This window comes from Clytia hemisphaerica, unplaced genomic scaffold, assembly GCF_902728285.1.
Source record: "Clytia hemisphaerica strain Z4C2 unplaced genomic scaffold, Clytia hemisphaerica genome assembly, whole genome shotgun sequence".
Classification (NCBI taxonomy): domain Eukaryota; kingdom Metazoa; phylum Cnidaria; class Hydrozoa; order Leptothecata; family Clytiidae; genus Clytia; species Clytia hemisphaerica.
Genome location: NW_027104551.1, coordinates 179,602 through 207,145, shown reverse-complemented (window position 1 = coordinate 207,145; position 27,544 = coordinate 179,602). Strand labels below are relative to the sequence as shown.

Below are 27,544 nucleotides of genomic sequence, written 5' to 3'. Positions count from 1 at the left end.
TTGCGCTCCAAAACCATCCCACTGTATTTTTTAACATTGGAACAATAGAATTTCTATCCCCATTGGGATTTCAATGGGAAGTTTTTATGCCCACTGAGGAAAAAATTTCACCGGGGCTGCAAGACAGTGGTGTTTTATTCAGTTCATTGATTAGACCTAATAGTTCAATAGTCTAAAAGTCCACGATCACTGGGCTGTCCACATATTGAAAAATATCAACCATATATTAATTAGATAGTAGGCAAGTACTTACCGACGTTGAAATCAACAAGACAACAAATTATCACAAAAGACTTGTTTTTTTTGCTTACACACCAAAGGTGGTCAGATTGTGGTAAGTGGATGGCTAAAAGCTTCAAATATAAAGAAACATCTCATAATGTCGGTAATCAAACTTTTGTATTTCAACTTTGTCATTTTGAGTGTGGCAAATTTGAATCCAAATTTGAGTTATGTTTATACCAAACTTTAAAATACCAAGGCTTTCCATTTATTTGCTCGAATTATGTACGGATATTTTCTGGAAAAGCTCAATAACATTTTATTGAAACGAAATTATTTCTATTCGTGTTTAATCACATCTCGTTATATTCGTGCAATAAGTTATTTGTGTAGATATTCTTTAGAAAACTCCGAAGTACGAAAGTCTTGAAATGCCGAGTAGAGCACCATAAGCACTGCACTGGGCTTAACTTCAGTATTTTTCCAATCGAATACGTTCTTCAAAGAAAGGATGGAGAAAGAGGGAGGAAGATAATTTTGTAATCGAAGAAGATTCTTGGAGTTTAAATTTACATCCGCTTTCATTCTTTCGCCGAGATCGTGCAAAATAACATCCGCCAGTTGGAAGACAGCTTATTTTGAACATTCATCTAATGTAATCTCAACGTTATGTTATGAACGTGACGAAGCTTCTGTCTGTAAACACGCACGCTTAAATAAGGTTTATTTTGCCGAGATGAATCAGTCTCTTCGACAACAACTCAATAAAGAAGACTTCATCACAAACAAAGATGGCAAGAATAATGATTGCTGTGACCGTGATTTTATTATTGCTTTTTTGTAATCAATTCATCGTTGGTGAAAATGCAGATAAGGACGAATCCAAGCAAGATGATATTGTGATGAAAGACAATTCCACCCAAGGTTCAAAGGTACAAGAACAAAAATATTTTGTCGAGCTTTATTGCTTATGGTCTCGAAGAAACACGTTGTACATATAAGTATCAAGACGGCTATACTTTCCAAATCTCTCCAATATAAAATCTTGTTGTAAGAATTTTCTAATTATATTTTTAAAGCCTTCAACTTGTGGAGCTTGCCATGGAGGCCGTGACGGTAGAGACGGTCACCCAGGACACCCTGGCCGCGACGGCAGAGATGGTTGCCCTGGCGCTGTGGGGCCCAAAGGACAAGGTGAGTCGTAAATAATATCAGTGTAAATCTTATTGAGTTTTAAAGTGTAAAATTTAGTTTTGAAGAAGAAGCGAAATAAGAAGGGGAAGCTAAAATCAAAGTCATAATATTTGAGAAAAAATGGGAAATTCCCACGAAATCTTACAACCACAAATAATTTGGAAGCGCTCTAAATTAGGTTTCTCGCCGGAACTCTAAATTGCTAAAAAAGAGGAATTAACCAAAATTCTCAATATATTTTGACCAAGATTGTACGGGAAACATTTTACCTTCTGTTCAAATTTTACAGAATAAACCAAATTTCACCGGTAAAGAAGCTTGAGAAAAAAATATTGTCTAAAACAGACGAAGCAGTACAGAATCATCTCAGTCAAATTATTCATCTCGATTTTATAACTATAGCTGGAGTAAATGGATTGCCAGGAACAGACGGTATAAACGGAATTGACGGGATTCCAGGGAAAAACGGAAGCCAGGGTTTACCCGGAAAAGATGGCGCAGATGGAAAGCCAGGGAAGAATGGAAAAAATGGTATCAATGGAAAAGACTGAACCGCAAGAAATATTAAACAATGCGCTTGGAAAAGAACCAGCGAATTTAAATATGACTCCACTGACAATGGATTGATCAAGGTAATGATTAGTACCTTAAAAGTGGATTAAATTTAACGATTTTCACTGATTCTGACCATTATCGCGAAATTTAGTCTCGAGGAAAAATTTTAAAACCGTTTTTTTGCAAAAACCCTACGGCACTTTTGTTTGTTTTCTCGTTTTACACTTTTTGAATGCTGGCGGTTAATGTTGCTTCCAACCCGAGTTTGTATAAAAACCACACGGTAGGAAACCATGGCTTCGAATCCTAAGAGATTAGACTCTAGTCTCCAACCATTTTCAGGGATTTTTCTACTTTTTGTATGTCCGTATACCATCCAAAATACTCAATCAAAAATAGAAAAATATTTTCTAGTAAATTCTTATCATTTTTTCGAGAGCTTCGCCCTCTGAACCCCCACCAGGGTTTGCTCTGGACCTTCTGGGGGCCTTTTAAATCACCTTCGATAGTCAAAGCTTTATCAATGCATAGCTTCGCTTAGCAGATGCCCTTTCAGGCATATTTGAAACTCATTCTAAATTTACTAAAACGGCCCCAGCTCAAAGTGCTTGGAAAAATCCCTGACATCTTATTGTTCTTATCCATTTTGAACGCTCTTTTTCCTAGAATTGCAGTATCCAAAAGAGAGTAGCTTCTTCGGAGCTTATGGTCACAGTATCCACAACAATTCGCGTGTATTTTTGCGAAGATTGTTGCAAGCGCTGGTTCGTCACCTTTGATGGAGACGAATGCGCCCCGGTTCCAATCGACCACGCACTTTACAGATATGAAACCAGCAGAGATTTCATTCCACTCACACTGAAAGGCCTTTGTAAAGTCAACAAAATTGGTTTGGTCAGAGTTGGACTGAATATTGAAGATTGTGGAAGCAAGACTGGTCTCGTTGATGGTGACACTGGCTACTATAGGTCAACATTTCGCATTTTGATTGAAGAAGTTGAGCCACAATCTTAAAATTTTAAACTGGGGCGAAAACGAAAAAAAGTTTATAAGATGAAAATTTTATTCCCAGTCATTAAAATTATTATTTGGAATTATTACCTCAATTTTCTTTATTATTCTTTGATTCGCAACATTAATTTTGTCAAATCTTATAAATTTTAGGTCAATAGTATTTTGTTCTTTTATTGCAATAGAATTTCAGTAACGACACAAAGGAATTGATATACTTTATTTCTGACATATCTAATTAAGTAAGTAATATTGCAACCACAAAAAATGGCAAGCAAGTTAAGAATTTGTGCAAGCCGTTGTTGAACAAAATAGATATGCCCTCCGATGTCGAGTTGGTCTTCTAAAACTTGCCGAGGTTTAGCTGGCGAGATTTCTTTAAAACTGTCGAATATCTTCCAGAGTGTCAATCTTCCTATTCGCTAAAACTGTCGTGTTTCCAAAAACTGTCGCATTTCAAGAAACTGTCATTTTGAAAAAAATCTTGACAAGTTTTGAAGGAACTCGCATACCATGTATTTTGATCAAGAACAGAATCTTGCGCTTCTCAACCTCTTCAAAAACAATCCACCAATAGGCAACTTCGTTTGCTTTTTGTAAAGTCCCTGTCATTACTTCTAAGTTTTCCTTTAAGTGGAACCAGTGGACACAGTGGAACCCACGGCGATCTTTAGAGTACATGTTTGAAAATCAGGGAAACCTAAAGTTTATTTTTGTAATAACTTCAGTAGTGTGCTTTTTAATTTGAATGAATAAAGTGCAATGTTCACAATTTGAACAGAACAATCTGTTTTAAGGAACGCCTTTCAAAATCGGGAAATTTTGGGAAAGTTTGATTTTAGATCCCTCTAAATCTCGCTTTAGATCCCTCAAAATCGGAATCGGAAGCATTCCAAGCCGGTGTGACAAAAAAAATTAACTCCCCTAAATAATGACTCCCCAGTCATAATAAACTAGTAAATAGTGACTCCCCACCTCAAAATAAACTAGTAAATGAAGACTCCCTAGAGTTGCTATTTCCTAGGAAATCTTGACCCCCTTTGGTTTAAAATGACTCCCCTCTATTATCTATGACAAAATTATTTAAAAATTCATTTGGCTATCCAGGGCTAACTCTACAGAACCCCGTAAGAGAAATACTCCATCTGAGGGAAGCATTTCCTTCAAGAATTTTTAGATTTGGCTCAAAATTTGTATACTGTATACTTCCCTCTTTGTAAGATCATGTTACAAAATACTGGCGAGAAACCGAATGAGGAATAAACGTTTAAACTTCGTGTCTACCGACAATCACGTGAAAAATCTGTTCTGCGGAATACCATACATTCTGAAAATTCTTACTTAAAGTCCCTTGAAAAATGAAAGAATTTCGGCAAAAGGTGGGTGTCAACGACGAAAGTCAGCTCTGCAAAAAATTCTTATTTCATAGCCTTGAACGAGAAAAGTAACGAATTAGCAAAATTTAGCATCTTAAAGCAATTCTCAAGAGGTTTAAAATCTGAAAAACAGGGGACAATAGAAATCAACGAGAGAATGCGCTTGTCACAGTGATCTTTTAGAAGAAATATTTACAGTAATCCCAATGTGATGAAAGTTAGATACAGTACGTCCATAAAAAATTAGTCCTCCGTCTTTGAAGTGGTATAGCTTTTCGAATTTTTGGCCAATTTTGAAAATTCTTCCACAGTGAGATGGAGCATTTATCAGGCTTTTCAAAAGTATAACTTTTCAAAAAAAGCTTCACAACATAAAGGAAAATCGAAGATTTAAGCAATGCTACAGTTCAGTGGCTCCGTAATCATCAATTAAATCTTTTGTTTATCTATCATTTTACATAAGAAATTATGCTTATAACTTTTTCATGTCTTGTGCTATTAAATAACAAGTTTTAAATAATTGTGCTATTATGAAAAGTTTTACATGGTTCGATGCGGAATTTTACGAGGATTACAATGGTATAAAAATCGCAATGTAAAAGTTTTTTGCCTGATTTTAAAAAAATCTAAAACTAAAATCTTATAAAAGTTGTCAAACCGGTTTTCTTTGATAAGTCAAGTTAATTTATCGTTAAAATTGTTAAGAACATAACTATTAGTTAAAAACTTGATTTTTAAGTTTTAGAAATCTTTTTTGAGCAAAGTCTTTGTACTTTTGAATGGAGGGGAAGATTTCCTTTCTAACGGTATAAAATTTATGAAAAATTAATTTTTCTATCGAAGGCTATGGCACTTTTAAAACAGAGGACTAATTTCTCCTGGACGTACTGTATAAATAAAAAGACAACTTTGGTAAAAACTGTAACAAACAGATCACACGGCTATAAAACAAAGGAAAGTATAAAAGTTTTTCCTTCGGGACCTTAAAATGATACCTGGAAGATCTATTAGAAAGGCGAAGGAAGAATATCTTGCAAAGCCATTCAAATACGAATGCTAAAGGGCCCTTATGTATGGATATATATTGTAAAGTAGTGTGAACAAACAATGACTACTTTGGGGGGGTCATGATAAACTAGTTTATCTTGACTCCCTCAGCTTTTTTAAGGGGAGTCATTATTTACTAAGGGAGTCAATATTTTCTAGGAAATTTCTACTCTAGGGGAGTCATTATTTCCTAGTTTATATTAACTGGGGGGTCAACATTTACAGGGAGTTAAAATAATCCGCTACACCGGTAAGGGCTAGAGATCTTGAATTTTCACTAAAGATTTGTTTTTATCTTCCCTCTCAGATGCAGAAAAAATCTAGTCTTTTCCATCAATTTTTCTTTACGACCAAAAATAAGCGTTTTTCAAATCAAATAAACCAGCTGCGCTGGAAGGTCAGCCTAAATTGCTTAATATGATTAGAAAGATATGTTGTTAAAAATTGATATGATTTACTAAAACGAGAGTAATCATCAAATTTACGGTTGTATACAATATGGATTAACGAGAATATGCCATGTTACAATCTGTATGACAGAATAATTATTCGTCTCTTAATTAGGATAGATATTTAGATAATAAAAATTAGATATACAGATGAACAGCAACAAAAGGCTACATCAACAACAGATTCAAGAAAATAAAAATCCTTGCAAGGAAATTAAATGCAAGGCATACTGTACTTATCAAAAATCACAAAAAATGTATACACTTTTCATTTTTTATTAAGCTTAGACTTATAATTATATTCAAGCTCAAGCTGGACAAAAAATCAAAAAAGTTTCAAAAACTAAGATGCTGTAAATCAGTCCCGGGGGGGGGGGGTACTTAGGCAAAAATGGATGATTGGTATGCGCGGACGGTAAGGGTCGGTTTTTTCACCTTTCAAAGTCTCTCTAAGGGTTGGAAAAATCAGAAAGTTTTAAATTAGTCTCTCTAAGGGTCGGAAAATTCAGGATTTTTAGGAAATTTTTTGATTTCCAGAGGAAAAATTGTAATAAAGTCTCTCTAAGGGTATGACTTTTTTCAAAAATCGAAAAAAATAATTCAAAAAGTCTCTCTATGGGTCACCTTTTCAGCAAAAATCAGTCTCTCTAAAGGTCGGTTTTCGGAGGTCCCGTTCGCACATACCCCTCATTCGACAACCCTAGTACCCCCCCCCTCGGAAATCAGTAAAAGTTAAAATGGTGTCATTCTTATTCATCTTAACTCCATAGAAATAGTTTAGCTTAAAACTACATGTTTTTTATAATAAGCAATGAACAATTCAAAATAAGGTTTACACCGACACCCAAAATACTACAGTATTTAAAATTTATTCAAATTTAAAGTTTTATGTTTAGCATACCCGGTGTCGTCCCAAAAAGACTGTAATTATTGTACTGTATTTTCCCTAATCTGAGCCTAAATATGCTTAAAAGTGCAATATTTATCTATTAAAAAATATTTAGTCCATTTATATACATTTATTATTTATCATTATTAGTCCAGAATGTATAAGTGTCCGCCGTGAAAACTTAAGTCTAGAAAAATGAAGAAGAACACATAGGAGCAATACTTAAATATATATACTTGATCAATTTCCATTTACGCTTTATCATAATTATCTCAAATTCGGTCCAAAAAACAAACGTAACTGCCAGTGAAAAACGCAAGTCTAGAAAAAAATCATTTTTGCGTCAATAATTTGATGAAAAACCTCGGTCTTTCTCATATTTACATAGGAGCTGTACTTTAATATACTTGATCAATTTCCATTAACGCTTTATCATAATTATCTCCAGTCGGTCCAAAAAACAAACGTAACTGCCAGTGAAAAACGCACAAAGTCTAGGAAAAAATCATTTTTGCATCAATAATTTGATGAAGAACTTCGGTCTTTCTCAAATTCACATAGGAGCGGTACTTTAATATACTTGATCAATTTCCATTTACGCTTTATCAATATTATCTCCAAGTCCTGAAGAACAAGCATATAAAATGTCTATCAAATCAAAAGTAAACACCAAGTTCGAGAAAACATTATTTTTGTGAATAATCAGATAATTAAGCTGTGAACTGTAATATATATATACACTCCATCAAATTCCAGTCCAAAATGAAAAAATATGTTTTCATGCTACAAAAAAATAATGAGGTCTACAGGTAAAAAAATAACTCACAATTCAGGAAAAAACTTGAGCAAATAAGTTAAAATCTTCATACTTTAAAGAAAAGAACATCCTTATAATCTAACTCCAGTGTTGTATCTTCCTTAGTTATAAGTTTAAAAGCCACTTCAACAAGATATAATGATATTGTATAAATAAAAGCTGGCAAGAGATAAACACCGAACGAACGAAAAAGCACCGCCTTGGCAGCCATATTGAATTGTTTTTGACACATATCGGGAAACCAAACTTAGCCCGATTGGATGAATTGAAAGCGTATCCCAACCGGAACGCTGCCCTAAAAAAGCTGGAGAGCAAATACACAGATCGGGAAACCAAACTTAACCCGATCGGATAAAAACTTTAGAAATCGGGGAAACACGTTTTTTTTCTGACCCTGCTTCTTCTGCTGCGGAATAATAGCGAAATGAATGCTCAGCTGGGGCTGACCAATAATACCTCAAATTAGCGGATACCATCGGGGAATAGGGTTAGTGTCAGCTAATTAGAAGTGTCCGCCTTTTAGAATCTTTTCAATTATGTGCTCTAATTTTGGTATAAGGTACTATTAAGGGGTTAAGTATGTAAAATTTTGGTCCGAAGTGCTTTTCTAGAGACACTAGGATATGAAAGAACAAGAGAATGATTATTCAAATGCAGTAATTTAGCTTTTATGAATCAAAATTGGGGGAGCGTTCCAAACGTCTAAAAGAAATTTTTCCAATGAAACTTTGAAGTGTTTAAAAAATGAATAGTTTGGATAAATCAATCCTGTTTAATTCTTTAAATGCTTTAAAATTCTTTAAAGTTTGACCGTCGATGTCCGCTAATTAGAGAGGAAAAAGTAGGGTTCTGGTAGTTTCGTGCAAAAAGATTTTGTCCGCTAATAGGAGTGTCCGCCTTTTGGAAACTTTTGACTAGGAAATGGCTTGGAAAATAGAATTGTCTGCTAATCAGAGGTGTCCGCCTTCTAGAGTGTCCGTTAATTTGAGGTTTTACTGTATTTAGAAAGAACCGTATGGATTTGGCTCGGTGTTAGGCGCGTATTTCTTAGCTAATCTAAACAAGATAAATTAGATATTTCGAGATCAAAACACAAGATGGACGAATAATTCACTCTTGGTATTTTCAAAATTTTCACCGTTTTTTGTCAAACAAAAAATATTATCGTATGTGAAATAAAAAATTCGACCACTCAAGGAATCAGACTGTATATGATTGACATCCAAAGGGCGGAGTTATTCAACAGGATTAGGAATTTCCCAAAAGATTAATTTCGGATTAAGGGAAACGTGATTTGATCTAGTGAGGACTAGTAATATGATCCTTCGCCCACTCCAATGCAAGGTATATCAATCAAATGATTGCTCTCACATTGCAATGAGTCATCGGCAAATACTTAATTACCGTCAAGAATTCTTTTCTGGAGAAGTTGCTTTATAAGGCAAGAGAAAACTGATAAGTGATGACATTTTTTACTATTTACTGGTATGTAGGAATGGTCTCATTGAAAACAAAAACTTTCCATGCAATATCACCCTGGGGGAGGGGGGACTAGGTTTGTGAGATGACGGGTATGACCAAGCCATAGTTTGAAAATCGACCTTAGAGAGACTGAGTTTCGAAAATTTTGTCTATTTTTGATGTTTTTACCACCCTTAGAGAGACTATTTAGCCAAAAATTCAGTCCAAAATTTTCCAACATTTTAGTCCAAATTTTAAGAAAGTATGATCATTTGAGGGAGTTGATTTTTGATTTTGGTGATTTTGGAACCCTTACACAAAGAATCAATTGCTTTTTATGGTTTTTGTAGGAAGATTCAGCAACTAGATAATCGCAAAAAACGGTTCTTTACGTTGAGGTAAATCTGTTCTTATTCGTGCGAATGAAAAATTAATAAAAGAGGGTTAACAGAAAATTCGCGTTAGCAGAAAGCCACTGAAATAATTCTGGGTCTGAGTAGTAGAAAAATCATTACTCATTACTTCATTTTCTGTGGTTTTCGAATTTCTAAAAATATCATCACGCATGTTTCAGTTTTGACTCATTCATAACTGTTGATGGACAGTGGTATACTTGTGTGAATGACTGGCATTTGTGTGGGCGTTGTCAAGAATAGGAAGTGGAATAATTTGTATTTGTATAATCTTGTATATTGAATGAATTATTGGATATTGATTGACTATTATTTGATCGGGCGCCAAAATGACATGATTTGTCTAATTTGAAGTACGCTTTTTAATTGTTTTTGTACCCCTTTGACCTTCGTGGCTCGCACATACCCGGCACCCCATTTTGCCTAAAGTACACGGGGGGGGGGGTACCCGGCATATGCTCACTAACTACAGAAATAAGTAGAATTTGATGACGATTCTGAGAACGACATATTTATAATGGATAGAAGTAATTCTCTCAAGAAAGGAATTTTTTCGTCCAATATTTTGTTCATTTTACCACATTCACCACAAAGATATGATAAGGTTTGATAAAATTCTTTGTAAAATACACATATGCAAGGGTGTTACAATACAAGCGGGTTTAATGACAAAGACCGTTATGATGACGTGTACATATTTCAACACTACATCAGCAAATTATGAATTTTTATCCTTATTTGGAAAAGACTATCAATCTAGGTATAAAACAGCCTGTGACCCGTTAGTAAACGCAGAACACGGTTCTGACATTTCAGGGTTTCAGGGGAAGTGACGCTTCTACTAAACTACTGTAATTCCGAAACGTTATATTAAAAAATATAATCAAAAACTTAAAAATTGAACAATCAGATCATAATCAAATTTACCACAAAAGTGGGGCTTAGCAAATAGATCAAAATTCTAATCATTCTGCTATAAAGAGGGCCCTTGACAAAGTTTGCACAATTGACTATGTAAATATTACATATATGAAAAGAGGCACATTGCTCAAATGCTATTATAGCAATTGAGCTTAAAAAAGCAGGAGGCAAGAGTTGAAACTTTTAGATAAGATTTGAAACCACTTACCTTATTACACGAATATTACTAGGCAAGTATTCAACGGCCTTGAAATTAACACGCAAAAAATTACGCGTAACCCGCGTGATTTTCACAAAAACTCCAGCAGATTGAAAGAAACTTCCATTGCCAGATTTCGAAAAATATGTCGCTTGAAAACAAAAACAAAAAACGCTAGATTGAATCCGTCATTCCAAGAGGGGTGCAAAACTTAAGGCTTCATATTATCTTGCTAAAGATTCCTCTCTAGCACTTCGGGCTTTTAAATCAATGCTCATTACCACCAGCAATAATTATGAATTACTAACCTGAGCACAGATCGTGAACATTTTCTACCAACCAGCTGAAGTTATAAAGGGATGGTTGAAAACAAACGAGTGATACCGTAGTTCGCATCGCACTGCGAGTAGAAACAAAAGGTAGTATGACCCTCAGTCATAACAAGATACCCTCATCAGATCGGGCGGAGATTTAATGAAATTTAATTTCCAAGTGGCACATCTAAATGCTACAGATGTGATATTTCCAATCGCACCTTTAAAGCAAAAATCGCGAAATTCATATCTGGTAACACGTACACGTTTTTTTATAAGAACAAACTACATAAGAACATAAAGCTTCAATGGCCAAAATATCAAGAACAAGTTAGGAACATTTTAAGGCTTTGTGGAGTCACAAACACAGTCAAAAAACACCCGATTTCTTAGGGAAATGGGCCAAAATCCTCAAAAAATGGTGAAAATATGAACATGTTAAACACGTTTTTAAGCTTGAAACTCAAAACGTTAAGAACAACCGAAGGCTTCAAAAACTTTGGAAGTTCTAATAAAAAGAAAAACAAAATCATGTAAGAAACCACTCTTGTGGACCAATTAACGGGGTCAGGTTGTTTTCAAACTCAATATGAGCGGCCGGGGGGTGCTCCGGAGTATTTTTTCAGGCTTCAAGTAAGTGCAGGTTGACATGAGAGATGTTGGTGAGCTACAAAATTGCGTCTGGAAAAAGTTTTTGACCAGTATTATGCTCGAATTTGTTTGAATTTGTCTAAATTTTACTTGGTCACTGTAAGGGCCTGTTTTTGAGAGCCTAATTCTTGTCCGCACATACGAGTGCCCGAATGAGTGCCACCGGACAGGCCCTTTGAGTGAGCCAATTTCCATTTTTTATGATTTGGAATATTTTGAAAAAGAAAAACATTACGATACAAATAGTAGAGGGGCAACCTTTAGGATCCGTGACTAAAAGTCAGACGCAAGTTTACTGAAAGATTGTTTCAGCAGTACAAAACAAGTTGTAATTTTTCTGTCCGAAATATGCAAAATTCCTAGATTCCCTAGAAATCAAAATTTCCATAAAAGGACAAACCACAAGAAAAATTCTAATACCATCATTTTAAAATTATGTTAAAGTTATGAGTTGTTATGCAATATGAATTATTATTGATCGAAAAAGCAGGCTTTAAAAACGAGTTTCTTACTTAAAAAGCTTAAGAGACAATTGGGTCTGGGATCAAATTAGGATTAGCACGATTAGCAGTAACGAAAATATGATCTATATTTGACATGACTTTGACATTTGATTTTTGCAATTTAAGTTTTGGCTTTTTCTCTAAGCCGCACGTGATAAAAATTCCGCGTGGTTCAACTCTAATCTTAGGTTAAAAAGCATCATTCGATTTCAGTTGCACAGTGCGCACTACCATTTTTAAAATTACCATCAATAAGATTTTTGACTGATCAATAAGAACCAAAATAATTATTGTTTACTTAGAGTCGAAAACCTTTTAAAGTTTTGGTTAAAACAGAGCTCCCGAGAATAATATAATAGAGCCCCCAGCGAACGTTTTTGAAGGCGCCGAAAAACAAGAGCGTCAAAGCTCTAGGCTGATAGCATCCCTATGATTTGTAAGGGATGCGATTCGGCCTTCACCCAACAAACTGGCGAGGGTAAGGGGGTCACTCAAGGAGAGCAACCAACCATAGGGTGCGGCCCTGAAAGGATGCGTCCACAGACTTTGGCAGTGTCAAAATAAGAGTGAGTAAGTGCACTCTAAGAACCTTAGAGCGACCGTAGTACAGTGGTAGAGCATCTGGCTACGGTTCGCAAGGTTGTGGGTTCAACCCCCAGCCGGGTCATACCAAAGATTCCCAAAATTCTAATTCTCTGCTTGATGCTCAGCCACTAAGAGAAGGATCAAGGGTAAGTGGAGAAATCCAGGGAGAAAGAGTGGCGCCCTCCCCTACCTTCGGGTAGATAGCTATCGAAAGAGGAGCCTTCGGGTCGCCTCCGACTGCGGTCGCAGACTTACTTTACTAAGAACCTTAAAATGGACAAAAATTTCAAGAAAAAACACCGTGAGGGTCTATTTTTTGTCCAAATTTACACAAATTTGGCTAAATATTCTCTGAACTACAAGGATCCGATTTTTGCGGCGGCCTAACTTTAGACGGCGCATACGTGCGTTTTCAAATTGAGGAAGGAAATGAAATATAAATCATACCTTAAGCTTTAACAAATAGTGGATAAATCCCATCATTGTTTCAGATGGCCATCTAGTAGCTACATGAAATGGGGCACTTGTTCTTTGATCCTTGATTGCGCAAAAAGGGGAAGTCCTTTGTTCTTTATCGTTTGATGAGGATCGTGTCAGCTCAAACATTGTCAATAAATCGCCTAGGAAACAAATAAATAAAAGAAATCTTTGAAGAATTTTAAGAATCTATTTGAATTCCGTATGACCTAGATACAATATAAGGTCATTCAGATGATCTGTGAAAAGATCATTTATTCAGAAAGCAGTCTTCACGTTCTTTTATAAGAACATCCAAAATATTTGAAGCTTTTAAGCCTAAAAATGTTCTTAACATGTTCTTACTTTCACTAATTTTTGAGCATTTTTGTCCATTTTCCTACGAAATTGGGTGTTTTAGAGTCTGCAAAGCCTTAAAATGTTCTTAACTCGTTCTTAACATTTTGGCCATCGAAGCCTGATATTTTTATATAGTTTATTCTTATAAAAAAACGTGCATTCTAACCTACAGGAATATAAGAACTCGTAACATGTTACAGTGCAGATTCTTGAAAAGCCGTCCAGTCATTCCTGTCTAATAACAAAAGCTCCAGCCCATTAATCTAATATGTATATAGGTTATGACGATATGCTTCCACCAATTAAGAGCGCTCTAACGTTCATTTAATATTTTTTAATTCAAAACTGGATAGTCTACAGTATTCTAGCTGACAAAGTAGAAAATAAGCAAAAGAAATCCAAGAAACAAAACTGCAGTCAACACAAAAACCGATATTATCCCTTTACAATTATCGTATTATATTATCATATAACACCCGTATTACTGTATTACACGTATAATAAACTTTTCAAGTCTAAAATCTGGATGAAAAATATCAAAGAGGAAGCAGAAACCTTCGTAATTATAAAATACTTTCACATTTCAGAGTTCATACATTTTCAGGGTCGGAAATAACGCTTTCGCACTCTTATCAATATTTTTGCTGAGCGACCCAGCCCTACCCCCACAGACATTTCCAACTACTATGAGCATGATCATCAATATCAATCAGTATCAATACCAGGGGAATGGGAGTCATTTTAAAGCCTCTTTTACCAATATTTTCGAGGCTGATGTAGTCAAGCCTGGAGTTTTAGCCTTGGTCTTGTGTACTATACTTATCTTTATTTAACGATTTTTCGGATTCATAAGGACACATATACAAGGATTTATTTTGTATCACGATTCGATTCCTTCAACTCGTTCAGTAGTACATAGAGTGTGAGTTAAAAACAAACTTCAAACGTACGCTACAGTGACGCGGTGTTACTTTAACGAAACTAATTTGTGTACAAAAAAGTCTATCATGTCATTAATTAAATATTGTCTCATTAAATCCAATCTTGTTGACGTCATCCTCAAAACAAGATGAGTTTTAGAATTAAAACTTCCAAAAATAGCTTCCATCTTAGATTAAACTTTGTGTGACGTAGTACCTTTGAACAGATTGAAATCGGACTAACAAAATCGCAACGGAATTTTAATAAGATCGGCTTCACTCTAATTTGTAATGCATTCGTTGTTCAAGAATATCTTCGTCATCACTGAATAAAAAATCCGAGCGCCACTTCGTCAGGAAAGTGAAACATTGGACTATTCTAGAATTTTTTTATCTATTCAGGGAATATCCAGAGGAGTTTTTTGAAGTTAAGAGTAAAATTTACCAAACGCTGGTAATCTTTTTTTTAGCCACCTATGGGTGAGCCCCCCCCAGCGGTTTTCGTGATGGCGTGATCGTTTTTTAGTTGTTTTTTTTTAGTTTGTGATTTCGTGATTGAAGATTTTAAAATGCGCGATCGAAGGAACCAACGTGATCAACATGATCAACGTGATCGTGATAGAAAGTATATTTAACTCATGATAACGTGATTTGGATTTTAAATTACGTGATTGCATCTCACTTTTCAAATTAGTCAAACATTTTGTTAAACCTTTTATAATCAGGCATACAACAGTAATCTTTTCATTTATTGGATTGCAGGATGTAATAACGAGAACATGTTAAGAACATTTTTTGGTTTAAAACTTCAAAAGTTCAGAAGATTCTTCAAGGCATCAAAAATTGTATTTTCTTTCTTTATTATTGATGCTAGAAATCACGTGATCAAACTTCACTTCCCCTTCCCACAGATCCGGTAGGATTTTTTTCTGAAACTAGGTAGGGGTTGATATTCCCGTATTTTTTAAGGCTGGGGATTTCAATTCTTTAGTTTGAAAGAAAATTTAGTCAGAAAGCTCAGTGGGGATGGGAAAAATAGTAAAAATTTTGCAGTGAGGATTGGTTAATTTGATTATCTCTAGTGGGACGGACAAAAATTGGAGGATAATTTTCCACTGGGGACAATATTTTGGCCAATCTTTCCAGTGGAAATGGGTCCAAGTGGGTCTGTGAGAAGGGGTGTACCTTCGATTTAGACAGAAATGCTCGAATCGTTAACTCCAGACTAGCCTTCAATACTCATTTGATTTCACATAAACAATCAATGCCACCAGTCTAAATATAGACTGTTCTGACATTCACGTCACCCTTGAAATATAAAACAAAAAAATAACAAAATCTTCAGACAAACACACCTCCAAGTATACAAACAATGATATCTCATAGCATTTATAGGAGAAAAGAAAAATGCCTCAGCGAGTCAGAAATAAACTGGTAAGAAAAGCTGCCAGCATTCCAGTGAGTAAAAACCAAACATCGAAATTAGAGAACTGTGAGAGAATCATTTTAAAAAACGTGAGATACAAGTTCCAATGGAATTTTATGACAGTAATACGTTAGTGAATTTTGGCTTCAAGAGTTTATTTATTTATAAGTGGGCCTATGTATACCAAGTATTGAAAATCACAAAGTCATCACAAAAAAATAATTTGGTTATAATGAGGTAACCTTATAACGAGAGGATGCGAGAAAGTATTCCAAAAATGTTGTTTTGGAAAGTCAACGAGGAACTAAATTGTTCCTAGTTTTACTAGTCCATCATAAATTTATGCTTTTCTGCACTCTACGAAGAATATTAAAATGATATAATTTTGCGAGATCATCATTATACTCTAGGCGCTGGGGAAACTTTCGTATGCAAATCACTGCGTACAGTTGAAACCTTTTGATTCGTGTTGGTCTGAAGTTTCTAAAAAATTTGGTCCCGTTCCCGAGGGCGGTGGCACCAACCCTGGGAACGCCCTTTTGGGCGTGAAAAATCGTTGCTTGGGTGGTTCCGCCAAAAGTTGTCATATTATATATCAATCGACGCGAAATTTTATACTGTACGCAGTGATTTGCATACGAAAGTTTCTCCAGCGCCTGGAGTATTATAAAAAACGTCTATATTTCAAGTAATATTACTTTAATAGAAAATGTTGAGCTTCGGTGTCAACATCAGACAAAATGACAAATTACTCTAACGAACAACAAACTGTCAACTTCATCTTCCTGAGATGACAACCACCTGTCAATTCCTTCTATCATCACTAACACGTCTACGTTAATTTTGCACTGATTGTTTCATTAGCCGATAATATAGGATTTTGATTGAATTGCATAAAATTATATTGAGTTGGATATTGATTCATATTACAAGTTTGTCTACTAGCTTTGTTTTTCACTTAGAAAATTAGTATGAAAAATGAGCCATTTCATATGATGAATGAGCCAAGAGGTCTAACTCAAGACATCTCCTTCTCACAGACCCACTGGGAATCCTTCCCAATGGAAAATTAGCCAAAATATCATCCCCAGTGGAAAATTATACTCTAATTTTTGCCCCCGTTGAGAATGATTAGATTAGCAAATCCACACTTCAAAATATTGTGCTATTTTTTTCATCCTCTATGAATTTTCTGGCTAGAAAACAATAGAAATCCGCAGACATGGAAAAACATGGAAATCTTTTTTTAAATTGAATTGAATATTTAATTGAAATATCAATCTGTATCGAGTTTTTTTTTGGTCCTTTACTTTTACCCCCACTAGCTGATAAAATCCCACCGGGTCTGTGAGAAGGGGATGTCTCAAGATAATTTTCCTTTTGTTTTATCATCGAAAACAACCCAGATGAAACATGACGAACTAAAATTTGATAGATGGACGAAATTCGTACAACTATGAATACAGTATTAAAACAAACAAGAGGATTTCTGTTTGTCAAATCATATGCTGACATCATACAGGAAGTAAAAGGAAGATGATGTTTGATCCTGATCAACTAAAATTTTCTTTATTTTCCTGTCAATCAAAATTTACTTCCTTTGAAAGCTGCAATTAGCCAATTATTGGAAATTAGCGTCATTTACTGTTAATGTTATCTTGACTGGACTTTTTGTTGTCTATGACTTGCACGCTTTTTTGTATTTCTGAATGTGGTGTACACGTTTGACATCTTCCAGGACTTGACACCCTTCCCCCCAAAGGATTTCATTCCCTAAATACTAGTTTGAAAATATATTAGTAGGGGGAAATTTGTAAAATCGCTCGATTTTTTTAGTCAAAGCACTTGCTATACATTTTTGGAAAGCTAAGGGGTAGGGGAATCAAAATAACTTGGGTGCCAATTTTCTTTCGGACACTTTGGTGTGATTTTCGTTCAAATACGACGGTCTCAGGCAAAAATCATAGGGTGAAAAATTAATGAAAATTTTAGCTTGAGAAAACGGAGACCTGTTGTATATTTTTGGAAAGCTCTCAAAAAATTAAGATTAGTGATATATTGCGAGTATAGGTGATTTCTTTACCTAACTCGAGATATTGAGCTTACGAAAGCGCAAAAACTGGACAAAACTGCTGTTTCTGGCTGAAAAACACCGAAAAACACTGTTTTTAAGGATTAATATCTCGAGTTAGGTAAAGAAATCACCTATACTCGCAATATATCACTAATCTTAATTTTTTGAGAGCTTTCCAAAAATATACGACAGGTCTCCGTTTTCTTAAGCTAAAATTTTCATTAATTTTTCGACTATGATTTTTGCCTGAGACCGTCGTATTTGTCCGAAAATCACACCAAAGTGTCCAAAAGAAAATTGGCACCCAAGTTATTTTGATTCCCCTACCCCTTAGCTTTCCAAAAATGTATAACAAGTGCTTTGACTAAAAAAATCGAGCGACCTCAAAAAAACGAACAAATTTCCCCCTACTATATACTCTATCACCGTACATTAATGAGAAACAGAGTATTTCTTTATCAATACTTAAAGTTTCATGCTCTTCACAATCATCAGTTGATTTGAAATAATGTCTAAAAGTATTTGAGATTTAAAAAATTCAAAGAATGCATTCTTCTTCAGAATGTAATTGTCTATCGAAAGACAAAAGAAAAGGATTATCAATCAATTAACAGGTGCCTTGAAAAGTGGCTGGATTAGCAAGCCCATGTTAATCGAACACCAAATTTGATATATTTTGAAAAGTAAGAAATAGTTATATAAAACCATGTTTTTTCTTTAGGCTCAGTTTTGGGTACCTAAACAACGACTCTATTGTTTGATGGTATGCATAATGGTAAGCATAATGCGAGCCTGATATAGGGGTAGACACTTGCTTATAAAAAAAACATGCATTCATTAAAGCCAGTTCATGTTGATATCTAGCATTTTTTTCATTTTTAAAATACTTCTTTTCAATTTTCCATCTATCCAAGGACACTTGTATAGCGAAGCTATAGCTACGCTATACAAGTGTCCTTGATCTATCTTTACACGCTTTTTGATGATGTTTTCTTGATTCATCATGGATTCTCAACTAGAATCATCCTAAAGTATTCTTACGGTATATTCTTTTTATTCCAACTTAGCCTAAATCTAGCATGTATTACATACCTCGAGCAAAGATTTGACATTTTTTTGAAAGCCTTTTTAGCATTGCTGGAGGATAATTGGCAAAAATTGGCATTCTACATGATGGTATTATTCTAAGCATATTCTTAATTTTTGCTGATTTCATCATGAATATTCTCAGGTCACATCTCGGGACAGCTTGGGACCACGTGGACCCCATTTTTCTTATCTACTTATCGTATAAAGTCTTTTCTAATAAAAAAAAACATGTAATAACATTAAAATTTTGATTCCAATCTTTTTAATTCATTATTGTTGATTATTTCACATGCCATTGAAAGTGGTTCTGAAAAAAAAATTAAAATCTCCGAATCCACATATATCATAGTTCGGGTCTTTATAAGGGATCAATGTTTTATCATATTATGCAACCCTATCAACCGTGGGGGAGCGTCAACTTAATAAGTTAGTTTGTGGCTAAGTGTTGACACTTAGTGTCACTCCTCCATCGAGTTTGATTTGATGTCATCAATGTAGATAAACATTATAGGATTAAAGATAACTATAAAAGTCGATGTGGTTTTTTTGTTCAAGAAGAAGCATATTATTATTATTACAATACTGTTTAAAGATAGATAGAAAGAATCACGAACGAATCACTGTTTAGTTCGTATTTAACAGTTCACTGCATCAGTTTAAACTGAGGAAAAATAAATTGAAGAAAAAGATTTATACACTGTGATACTGAGAGAGATATCGTCATTGGAATTTACACTGTCCTGGTTAAGAGAAAGGGTGGCAAAGAGCTTGTAATTAAAAAAAGAGCTGGCTGAGATATCATTCTTATTCGAAACAGGATTTCATCTGCTATCAAGTTAAAGACAATTTTATAATTGATATTTTGGAGCAATTTTTGACGCTATAGAAACTCACTGACAGCAAGCATACCAAAAACGTCAAACTTCGAAGATTTTTGATAAAAGAATTTGATTACACAAGGATAAATCTATATCGCTTAAATAGCAAAACTGATTTAAGAAATCTTCAAAAAACAAACGTTTTCACAAAAACATGGGACGTAACTCTAACAAGAACGTTCGCAAGAGTGGATACATATTCGAATACCGTTTCACGTTACTGGGAGGTGCGAAAACAGGCAAAACGTCAGTGTTAAATCGATTTATCAGTGATACATTCACGCACAGATATCGGCCTACGATTGAGGACCATATTACACATACGATAGCCCACAAAGGCAATATCTGTGTATGTCTTTTTGTTGATACATGTGGTGGCAATGACTTTCCAGCTATGAAAAGATTAGCAATCACCAAAGGTAATGCTTTTCTACTATTATATTCAATCGATAATCGAAATTCATTCCAAGAGGCGAAGCGAACAGCAGAGGAAATAATCAGTTTGAAAGACACTTCTGAGGATGTTAAAATAATGTTAATTGCTAATAAGACTGATTTGGATGATAGGAGAGAGGTTTCTAAACAAGAGGGGTTGGATTTAGTCGATGATTTAAATACTGGTAATGTATCTTCGATGTTTTTTGAGGTCAGTGCATTCACAGGTAATGGAATTAAAGACATTTTCACTGAACTATTACAACTGTTTATACCAGAGACACCGGACGTTGTTATCACTACTGAAAAAAGTGCGTTCTCTCGTATGAGCTTCCGTCGGCGTTCAAAAAAGAAGCAATTACGTAAACAAAAGAACTTGGAAAGTATTAACAATAATGACAGCAATTATTTCAGTGATACAGAGGTTGAGCCGATGAGCAAAAATTTACAGACACCGGAGCACGGACAGTTAGTCCGTTCCTCGTCCGCCACCTCGCATATAACCGACAGCGACAGTGGTATGGAATCCAGCCCTAACACGTCCCCGACTTTTGGACGTAAAGACGGGTCGTCGCCGACACGACGTGAATCTTCAGCTAAGGAGATCTTACGTAAGACATTTGGAAGTATGCAAAGAATCTTTGTCAACAAACATGAACAAAATAATAACAGTACACATCTTGTCAGGTCAGGGACAGTGGAATCTATACGATCATTATCAATGACCCGAAATAAACAGACTTCTGTGTAGGAAAAAATGCTGAAATTACTGCTGCTTTAAGCCATTTTTTATTATAAGCATTTACAAATTTAGTCCTAAATGGAATTATTGAAACATTGTTTATTAAAAGCATCCGATTGAGAATACTTATCAAAAATATTAATTACACTAAGTTAGATACATACTTGCGGTTGAAACGATAGCCCCTTTACATTCTCAAACTTTTAAGATTTTTTAGATATGATGCTTATAAAAATGAAACGCCTGCATCTCTTTGAGGTAGTATTGCATTATGATGGTCATCATGGCAACAAATTGAGCCATATAAGGTTGTACCTAGATTAGTATTATTTATTTTATTTATCCGTTTTATTGAATAGAGTCTCGTGGACAAAAATAAGACCCTTTCAAATGAGGAATTATATATGAAGAGATTTTGATGTAAATAAAAAGATTGCGTATACAATAAGTAGAAGAGGATAGATTGTATATTTTGACTAATACTATTTTTTTGTAAATATAAAGATGTGACGGTAATTGGTAAAGACGAAAACAAACCTATAAAATGAATTTTAAACTTATATGTTCTTTTTAGTACACCCATGTGTCCGTCCCCTCAGTGGGGGTGAAAACTTCTATCGAAATCCTTCATGAATGAAAAAAATATATTATAGAAAAAATATATTTCCAATGGGGATAAAACCATATAGAACTTTCTCAAATCTTTTGGCCAGTTTTTCTAGCTTAAATGAAATCTGAATGGGAGGGATGGTACATACTCCCTGTTTTGTACAAGCGTATACTGAAGAGGGATTAAGGCTGAATAAGTTACAACAGTTAAAAGTAAAACTTTTTCATTTCAGAAGGTACTTAAGGTTGAAAATCTTTCAAACTTTAACAAACTGGGAGGAAGGGTTTTATCCTTATAACAGTACCCCTCCCCCCCAAAAAAAAAGTCAAATATAGTCAAAGTCAGGTGATTTACAGCAAAATTTACAATTTAAAATATTTCCAGAACAAAATAATAAATCTGAATGGGAGGTACTTACTTTGATTTGGAGAAAACATCGAAAAAAATAATTAATTGGGTGAGGCTGTTTATTAGGCACCAGATAGCACCAGATAATTTTGGGTGTGATGGCGTGATGAAAGAATATTTTCGGCATGTTTGCGAAATAAGAATTTTATTTTAGCGTGACGGCGAGATCAGGGTCTCATAGAGACTGCATTCTGATCATGTTACAATAAAAGATTTGACTGTTTGTGTGTTTGATTTCTACAATAACATCCACTACTACTATTTTTGTCCAATCTTTTTTGACATTCTGGAAATGACAAGTTCTTGGACAATGTAACATAAACATTCTCTTTCCTATGTGAATTTGAAAGTGGTGTAAATTTTACGTGATCTTTTTCTAACCTTTTCTAACCTGTGTCGTGTAAACATACGTCCAAAATGGATCATATTGATTTTAAGGCCATAACTCCAGACCAAGTGATTTGAAAGGGCATTTTAAATCGAATGCTTCCAGAAATAAAGGAAGATTTGAACTTATCTTATGAAGAAAAAAAACAGATTTATAAAAATCTTGAAACAATCTGCTATCTCGTCTTATTTTAATGGCTATAAAAGCCAAAAAAAACAAATTACAAAGCATCCTCATTTACAAGCCTTGGTGGTAAATTAAAATACAAGAAACCCCTTTTTTACTGGTAATTCAAATTCTTTTTCACAACAAGTGAATGTTTCCTTCTATACAACAACACATACACCAAAAAGAATCCAAAAAGTGCCATAGGAAGAACAAAATATTTGGGAGCCAGCAGAAATACTAAAATGTTGACTGCGTATAAAGTAGCCATTGCTAAACCTGTCGATACAGCATATCGCATCATTCCATAACTACAACAAAGTGACCTTATATCAATATTTAGAAAACCTTTTCATGCTAAAAGCTCCTTTGATTTTTTGTCTTCGTTATTCTCCTTCTCATCCTCCTTTTCCTTCTTCTTCTTCTTTTCACCTCTGACTTCACTCACCGCCAGTTCACCAAGCCTTTCCAGATCCTTGGACAAATGGATAACATAGAACCAAGAGATTAAAACATCCAAAATGTGGTAACAGCAGTTAAGAATTGAATCACATTGTATTTATTGACTTTCCATCAGCCTATATGAAAATCTACATACGCGAATACGATAGGTAGACCAGAGCCTATATTTATACGTCCATACCAACTCTTTGTTTGTATAACTTCGTCGAAATTCACCTGTTCGCAAAAATACAAATCTCAAATTCCTTGTTTCATCAATGTCTAAGGGATATTCTACTGATAAACTCACTGGCAGCAAATAAGGCATTGGTGACGCTATATTAGAATGTGGCTTACAAGAAAGTTAATCCAAAACTCTCCTTGTAATAATAAAGCATCGTCATTCAACTGATTAGCTTTGAACTCCAAATAGGAAAATCATAATACTGGCAATCCATCTAGTTCTAGATCGTTTTCCTTTCCAAAGGGCAATTTCTTTTGAGGTTTCTTTTTCATCTAATATTTGAGAAATTCCAAATTGGTTTATTAAGTGTCATTCACCACTTTATAACGTTGTTTTAAAAATGAAATTCCTCATTATTTTATGCATTTATACAAACTCAAACTCAATCACTAACCTCAATAACCTATTAAATTACTTTGATAATTGAACCTCAAAAATCTCCACACCCAGTATGATAAATAATTTTATAGATTTGATCACAAAAACATCTTCATTTCTCCTTATCATAACCACATACATGCATACAAAGTGTGGACTTGTTTTCAGGGTTGGAAAATCTTTCGAGGTTGGAACAAAATATTTTGATTTGTGGTATTAAGATAAGTTAATTAATGCAACATAAGAGATTTCAGTTGAATTGTCGAACATTTATGCTGGCTATTTTTTGTATTAAAATTTATACCTCGTTGGAAAGATATTTTTAAAGAGAATAATCTAAAATAGCGCTCCACGTCGGACACTTCATAAATATTTCAATTAGAAAATGTACGAGTTCAAATCCCTCAGTTCATTTCGAAATGATTGGAAAACCGTGAAAATTATTACCTTTCTTTTGATATCGTAACCAGATCAAATTAATAAAAATTTCTTATTAATGAACTAAAGTATCTGAAGACACGTGGTGCACAACTAACCACACCTTATGAAAATAACTGCATTGGTGCTAGCCAAGAAAAATAACCAGATAATTTTGAGTGTTTGAGATCACTGTAATGTTTACAAGGTCTCAAGATTGCTCATACCTGCTTATATAGTAAAGAAAGAGTGGACTTCTGAAAAACACCCAATTAAAAAATCTTCATTCTTCAATTCAAAATTTTTCTGTATACTTTTGGCATCAATAAAATTAGATTGAGGGGTGTTTTTTAAATGTTCCAGATAACTTGCAATTTAAACAATGAAAATGCACTGTAAGGTTGTCCTAAACTTTGAGGCAACATGTGATGAACAACCACACCTGAAAATATTAGCATCGGTATTAGTCCTATCCAAGAAACATGACTATTTAATTTTGAGCACTTTTGGCATCGTTAAAATTAGTGCTTTACAAGAACTTTCCAGATAATTTGTAGATTAAATAATGAAAATGCAGGGCTATGTGTATTTTTAAAGTGAGCAATGCAAGGGTATATTTTAAGGGAAAATAAAAACATGCGTTAACAAGAATAAATATAAGTTAATTCGAATTATTATTTGCTTAGCGAAAATTTTCCCAGCTTTCTTCGTTTTTACTTTGAAAATTACTTTGGAGTACTTATTGGCAGCTATAGTTTCATTTTTTAAAAGAACTACCTGTATTAGGGTTGGAAACTGGTAATTGAATGCACTTGTAGAAGTCCGATGCTGTAAGCCAAAGTTTGATCAGAACATGCTTTTGTTATGAAATCAAGGGCCTTTCCCTGGATTTGAGATCTTTAGTTTAAAGGATCAAAAACCACACCGAAAAGAAACTTATTATATCATAATTTTAAGGATGAAAATCATATTTCAACATACCTGGCGTTTGATCACTGCATTACATAAAGTATCATTTCGATCAAAGTCTCTGTCATCCATGTTCAAAGAAAATCATTTCTCAGGTCCAAAAATCCAACAGAATTGCCTGGAAAGAAAAAGATACTTTAGTATGAGCATCTAAAGTTTACCTACATCATATAGTGTATAAGTGTTTCTATTTCTATTTGGTTGAGTCACAGGAGGCTTTGAGGCCCGTTTTCGCAACTATAGACGCTTTCAATTAGTACCCCGTCAGCACCTTGAACTGACTACCCAATTCCCCTCGCATGGCATGGATTGACCCGGGCAAAGGTTCATTCACTTGCCAAGTGAACCGCTGCAAGTGGGAATCGAACCTCAGTGGCCTGTGCAGCAACTAAGGTCAATGGCCACTATACCACAGCGCCTTAAGTGAAAATATTAATATACTCATCATGACATATTTTTACAAAGTGTCACTTCATTTCAGCAAAGATCCCAATCAAAAATAAACCCCTGTTTTGAGACATTTTTACTGTCAGCCACTAAATTGACCATAACTTGAGAAAAATATGTGGCTTACACTTAGGATTGCTTTGGTGGTTAAGCTAAGGAAATTAGCTATCCATTGCATAAAGGACGAATATTTGTGGCTTACTTAAAGGGGAGTTATAAGCAAATGAAGCGTGGGCAAAAAATGTGGCTTACTGGTCATGTGGCTGACCCTACCAAGAAATTTTGAAGGCTGAGTTCTCAATAATGGAAACAGTCAGAAATATATATTTTTTTTTCAGCATTGACAGCAAAGGGCTAAATTTTTCACTAGCTGCACTGATTTGTGGCTTACAGTTTGTTAAGTGGGCAAAAATGTGGCTTACACAAGGGATATATAGGTGAATAGGTGAAATATAGGTGAAATTTTATGTCTCACATTTTTTAAGTTTTTGGCACTCAATCATTAAAGTATAACACCTGTAGGTGTAAAAAATTACAAAAATTTTGTTGTAAGTACAATTTTGTGGCTTATAAAGTCACATTAAAAATTATCGAAAAGTAAGCCACAAAAACTACATTTAACCAGGGGGGGTCAGTGTACCAGAAGGTGGCATGTATCCTGGGGTGGGTGGGTATTTGAGAAAAAAATTTGTCATGTACTACCTGTGTACTATAGTTGGGGTTTTGTGTCCAAAATCGATTTTGGTTTTTACTACCTGTGTACCAAAATAGGGGTGTTGGGTCCAAAATCGATGTTAACAGTATGGAAACAAAAAGGTTCAGAAATTATCTGCTAAAATAGAAATGTAAAGTTGTTCTATTATAAATTGATCAAGCCAAGTTTGTCCAAGATCATTCTTCCAAACTTCTTGGAATGAATTGAAATCCTACCAGATCCCACTGAAATGAAGGTTTATCGAATCAATGTAAACATTCGAACATTCAAATTCGAACATTCAAACATCAGAGGTGCCAACTCTCACGCATGGGGTGTGAGACTCACGCATTTCCACATGGTCTCACGCAATTTTTGAAAAGTTTGATTTCTCACGCATTTTGGATTTTTGAGAAAAATTCTCCTGTTTTTCCAATTTTTGGAAAAACGTTTTCCCGATTTCCAGAGTTTCCGAAAAAAAGTTTCCCCAATTTCCTGATTTTTGTAAAAATGTTTACCCGATTTTCCGATTTTTTCCAGGTAGTACCCAGTAGTAAATGGGGGGGGGGGTATGGGGTGGTTTTGGTTTTTTTCCAGGTACTACCCGGTAGTAAATAGGGGGTATACACCCCTGTCTCAGTGCCCCGGTGGCCTGATTTCAGTACATGATTTTTTTCAGTACATGGTTTCAGTACATGATTTTTTCCTACGTCACTGCAGTAATCAAATTTTTATTGCACTCATTTGTAATCATCCTAAATGGCTTGGGAATTCAAGAACTGTTTTTTATTGTCGCTGTCTTTATTCAATTTATATCTCAATTCACAAATGAGTGCAATAAAAATTTGATTACTGCAGTGACATAGGAAAAAATCATGTACTGGAACCATGTACTGAAAAAAATCATGTACTGAAATCAGGCCACCGGGGCACTGAGACAGGGGTGTGGGTATGGGGTGGTTTTGGGATTATTCCATGTAGTATGGTGTACTTCAGGGGTGGGTGGGTGTCAAGTTTTGAAAAATACCTTGTAGTACACATACATGCCGCCTTCTAGTATACTGACCCCCCCTGATTTAACAGCTAGAAAGTATGTACATTTAACATTTTCTGAAAAATTCAACCTTTCCTCTGTCAAGTTAAGAAAGTCCCATTCTAAGATCTCTTATCTATTTTGTGTGGCTTACATTTCTAAAAAAGATACAAATTTTGAGTTGAAGCCACATTTTTAGCTCAATTAACGAAAAAATTTTATTCATAATGTCCCACAACATTGTAAAATTTCAAGACTTATCGATTAAGACTTCATCAGCTATGACAAAAAGTTGTTTTGGGGCATTTTTCAAAATGTCACACTATTTTTGATTGGGATCCAAATTAATTGCTCTTTCTTATC

The 27,544-nt window shown here is 34.7% G+C and overlaps 3 protein-coding genes across 4 annotated transcripts in view; 2 read left to right on the top strand and 1 right to left on the bottom strand.

The window, feature by feature from the left end:
- LOC136822830 (uncharacterized) overlaps positions 1–27,544 on the bottom strand; it is a 94,146-nt gene that overhangs the window by 53,173 nt on the left and 13,429 nt on the right. The window contains exons 2-3 of one of the 2 annotated variants that reach the window (XM_067079141.1): positions 25,020–25,125; positions 13,055–13,227 (exon numbers count right to left, since the gene is read on the bottom strand). The gene's annotated coding sequence lies outside the window, so the exon portion shown is untranslated. The remainder of the gene's footprint in view (positions 1–13,054; positions 13,228–25,019; positions 25,126–27,544) is intronic. The other variant, XM_067079142.1, reaches the window with a different exon arrangement.
- Positions 971–3,191, top strand: LOC136822925 (complement C1q and tumor necrosis factor-related protein 9-like). Its single transcript, XM_067079230.1, has 4 exons — positions 971–1,154; positions 1,302–1,416; positions 1,819–2,048; positions 2,638–3,191. The coding sequence occupies exons 1-3, from the start codon at positions 1,014–1,016 to the stop codon at positions 1,965–1,967; spliced, it is 405 nt and encodes a 134-aa protein (XP_066935331.1). The 5' UTR covers positions 971–1,013; the 3' UTR covers positions 1,968–2,048; positions 2,638–3,191.
- On the top strand, positions 19,483–21,530 carry LOC136822885 (GTP-binding protein Di-Ras2-like). Its single transcript, XM_067079194.1, has one exon. The coding sequence runs from the start codon at positions 19,965–19,967 to the stop codon at positions 20,994–20,996; it is 1,032 nt and encodes a 343-aa protein (XP_066935295.1). The 5' UTR covers positions 19,483–19,964; the 3' UTR covers positions 20,997–21,530.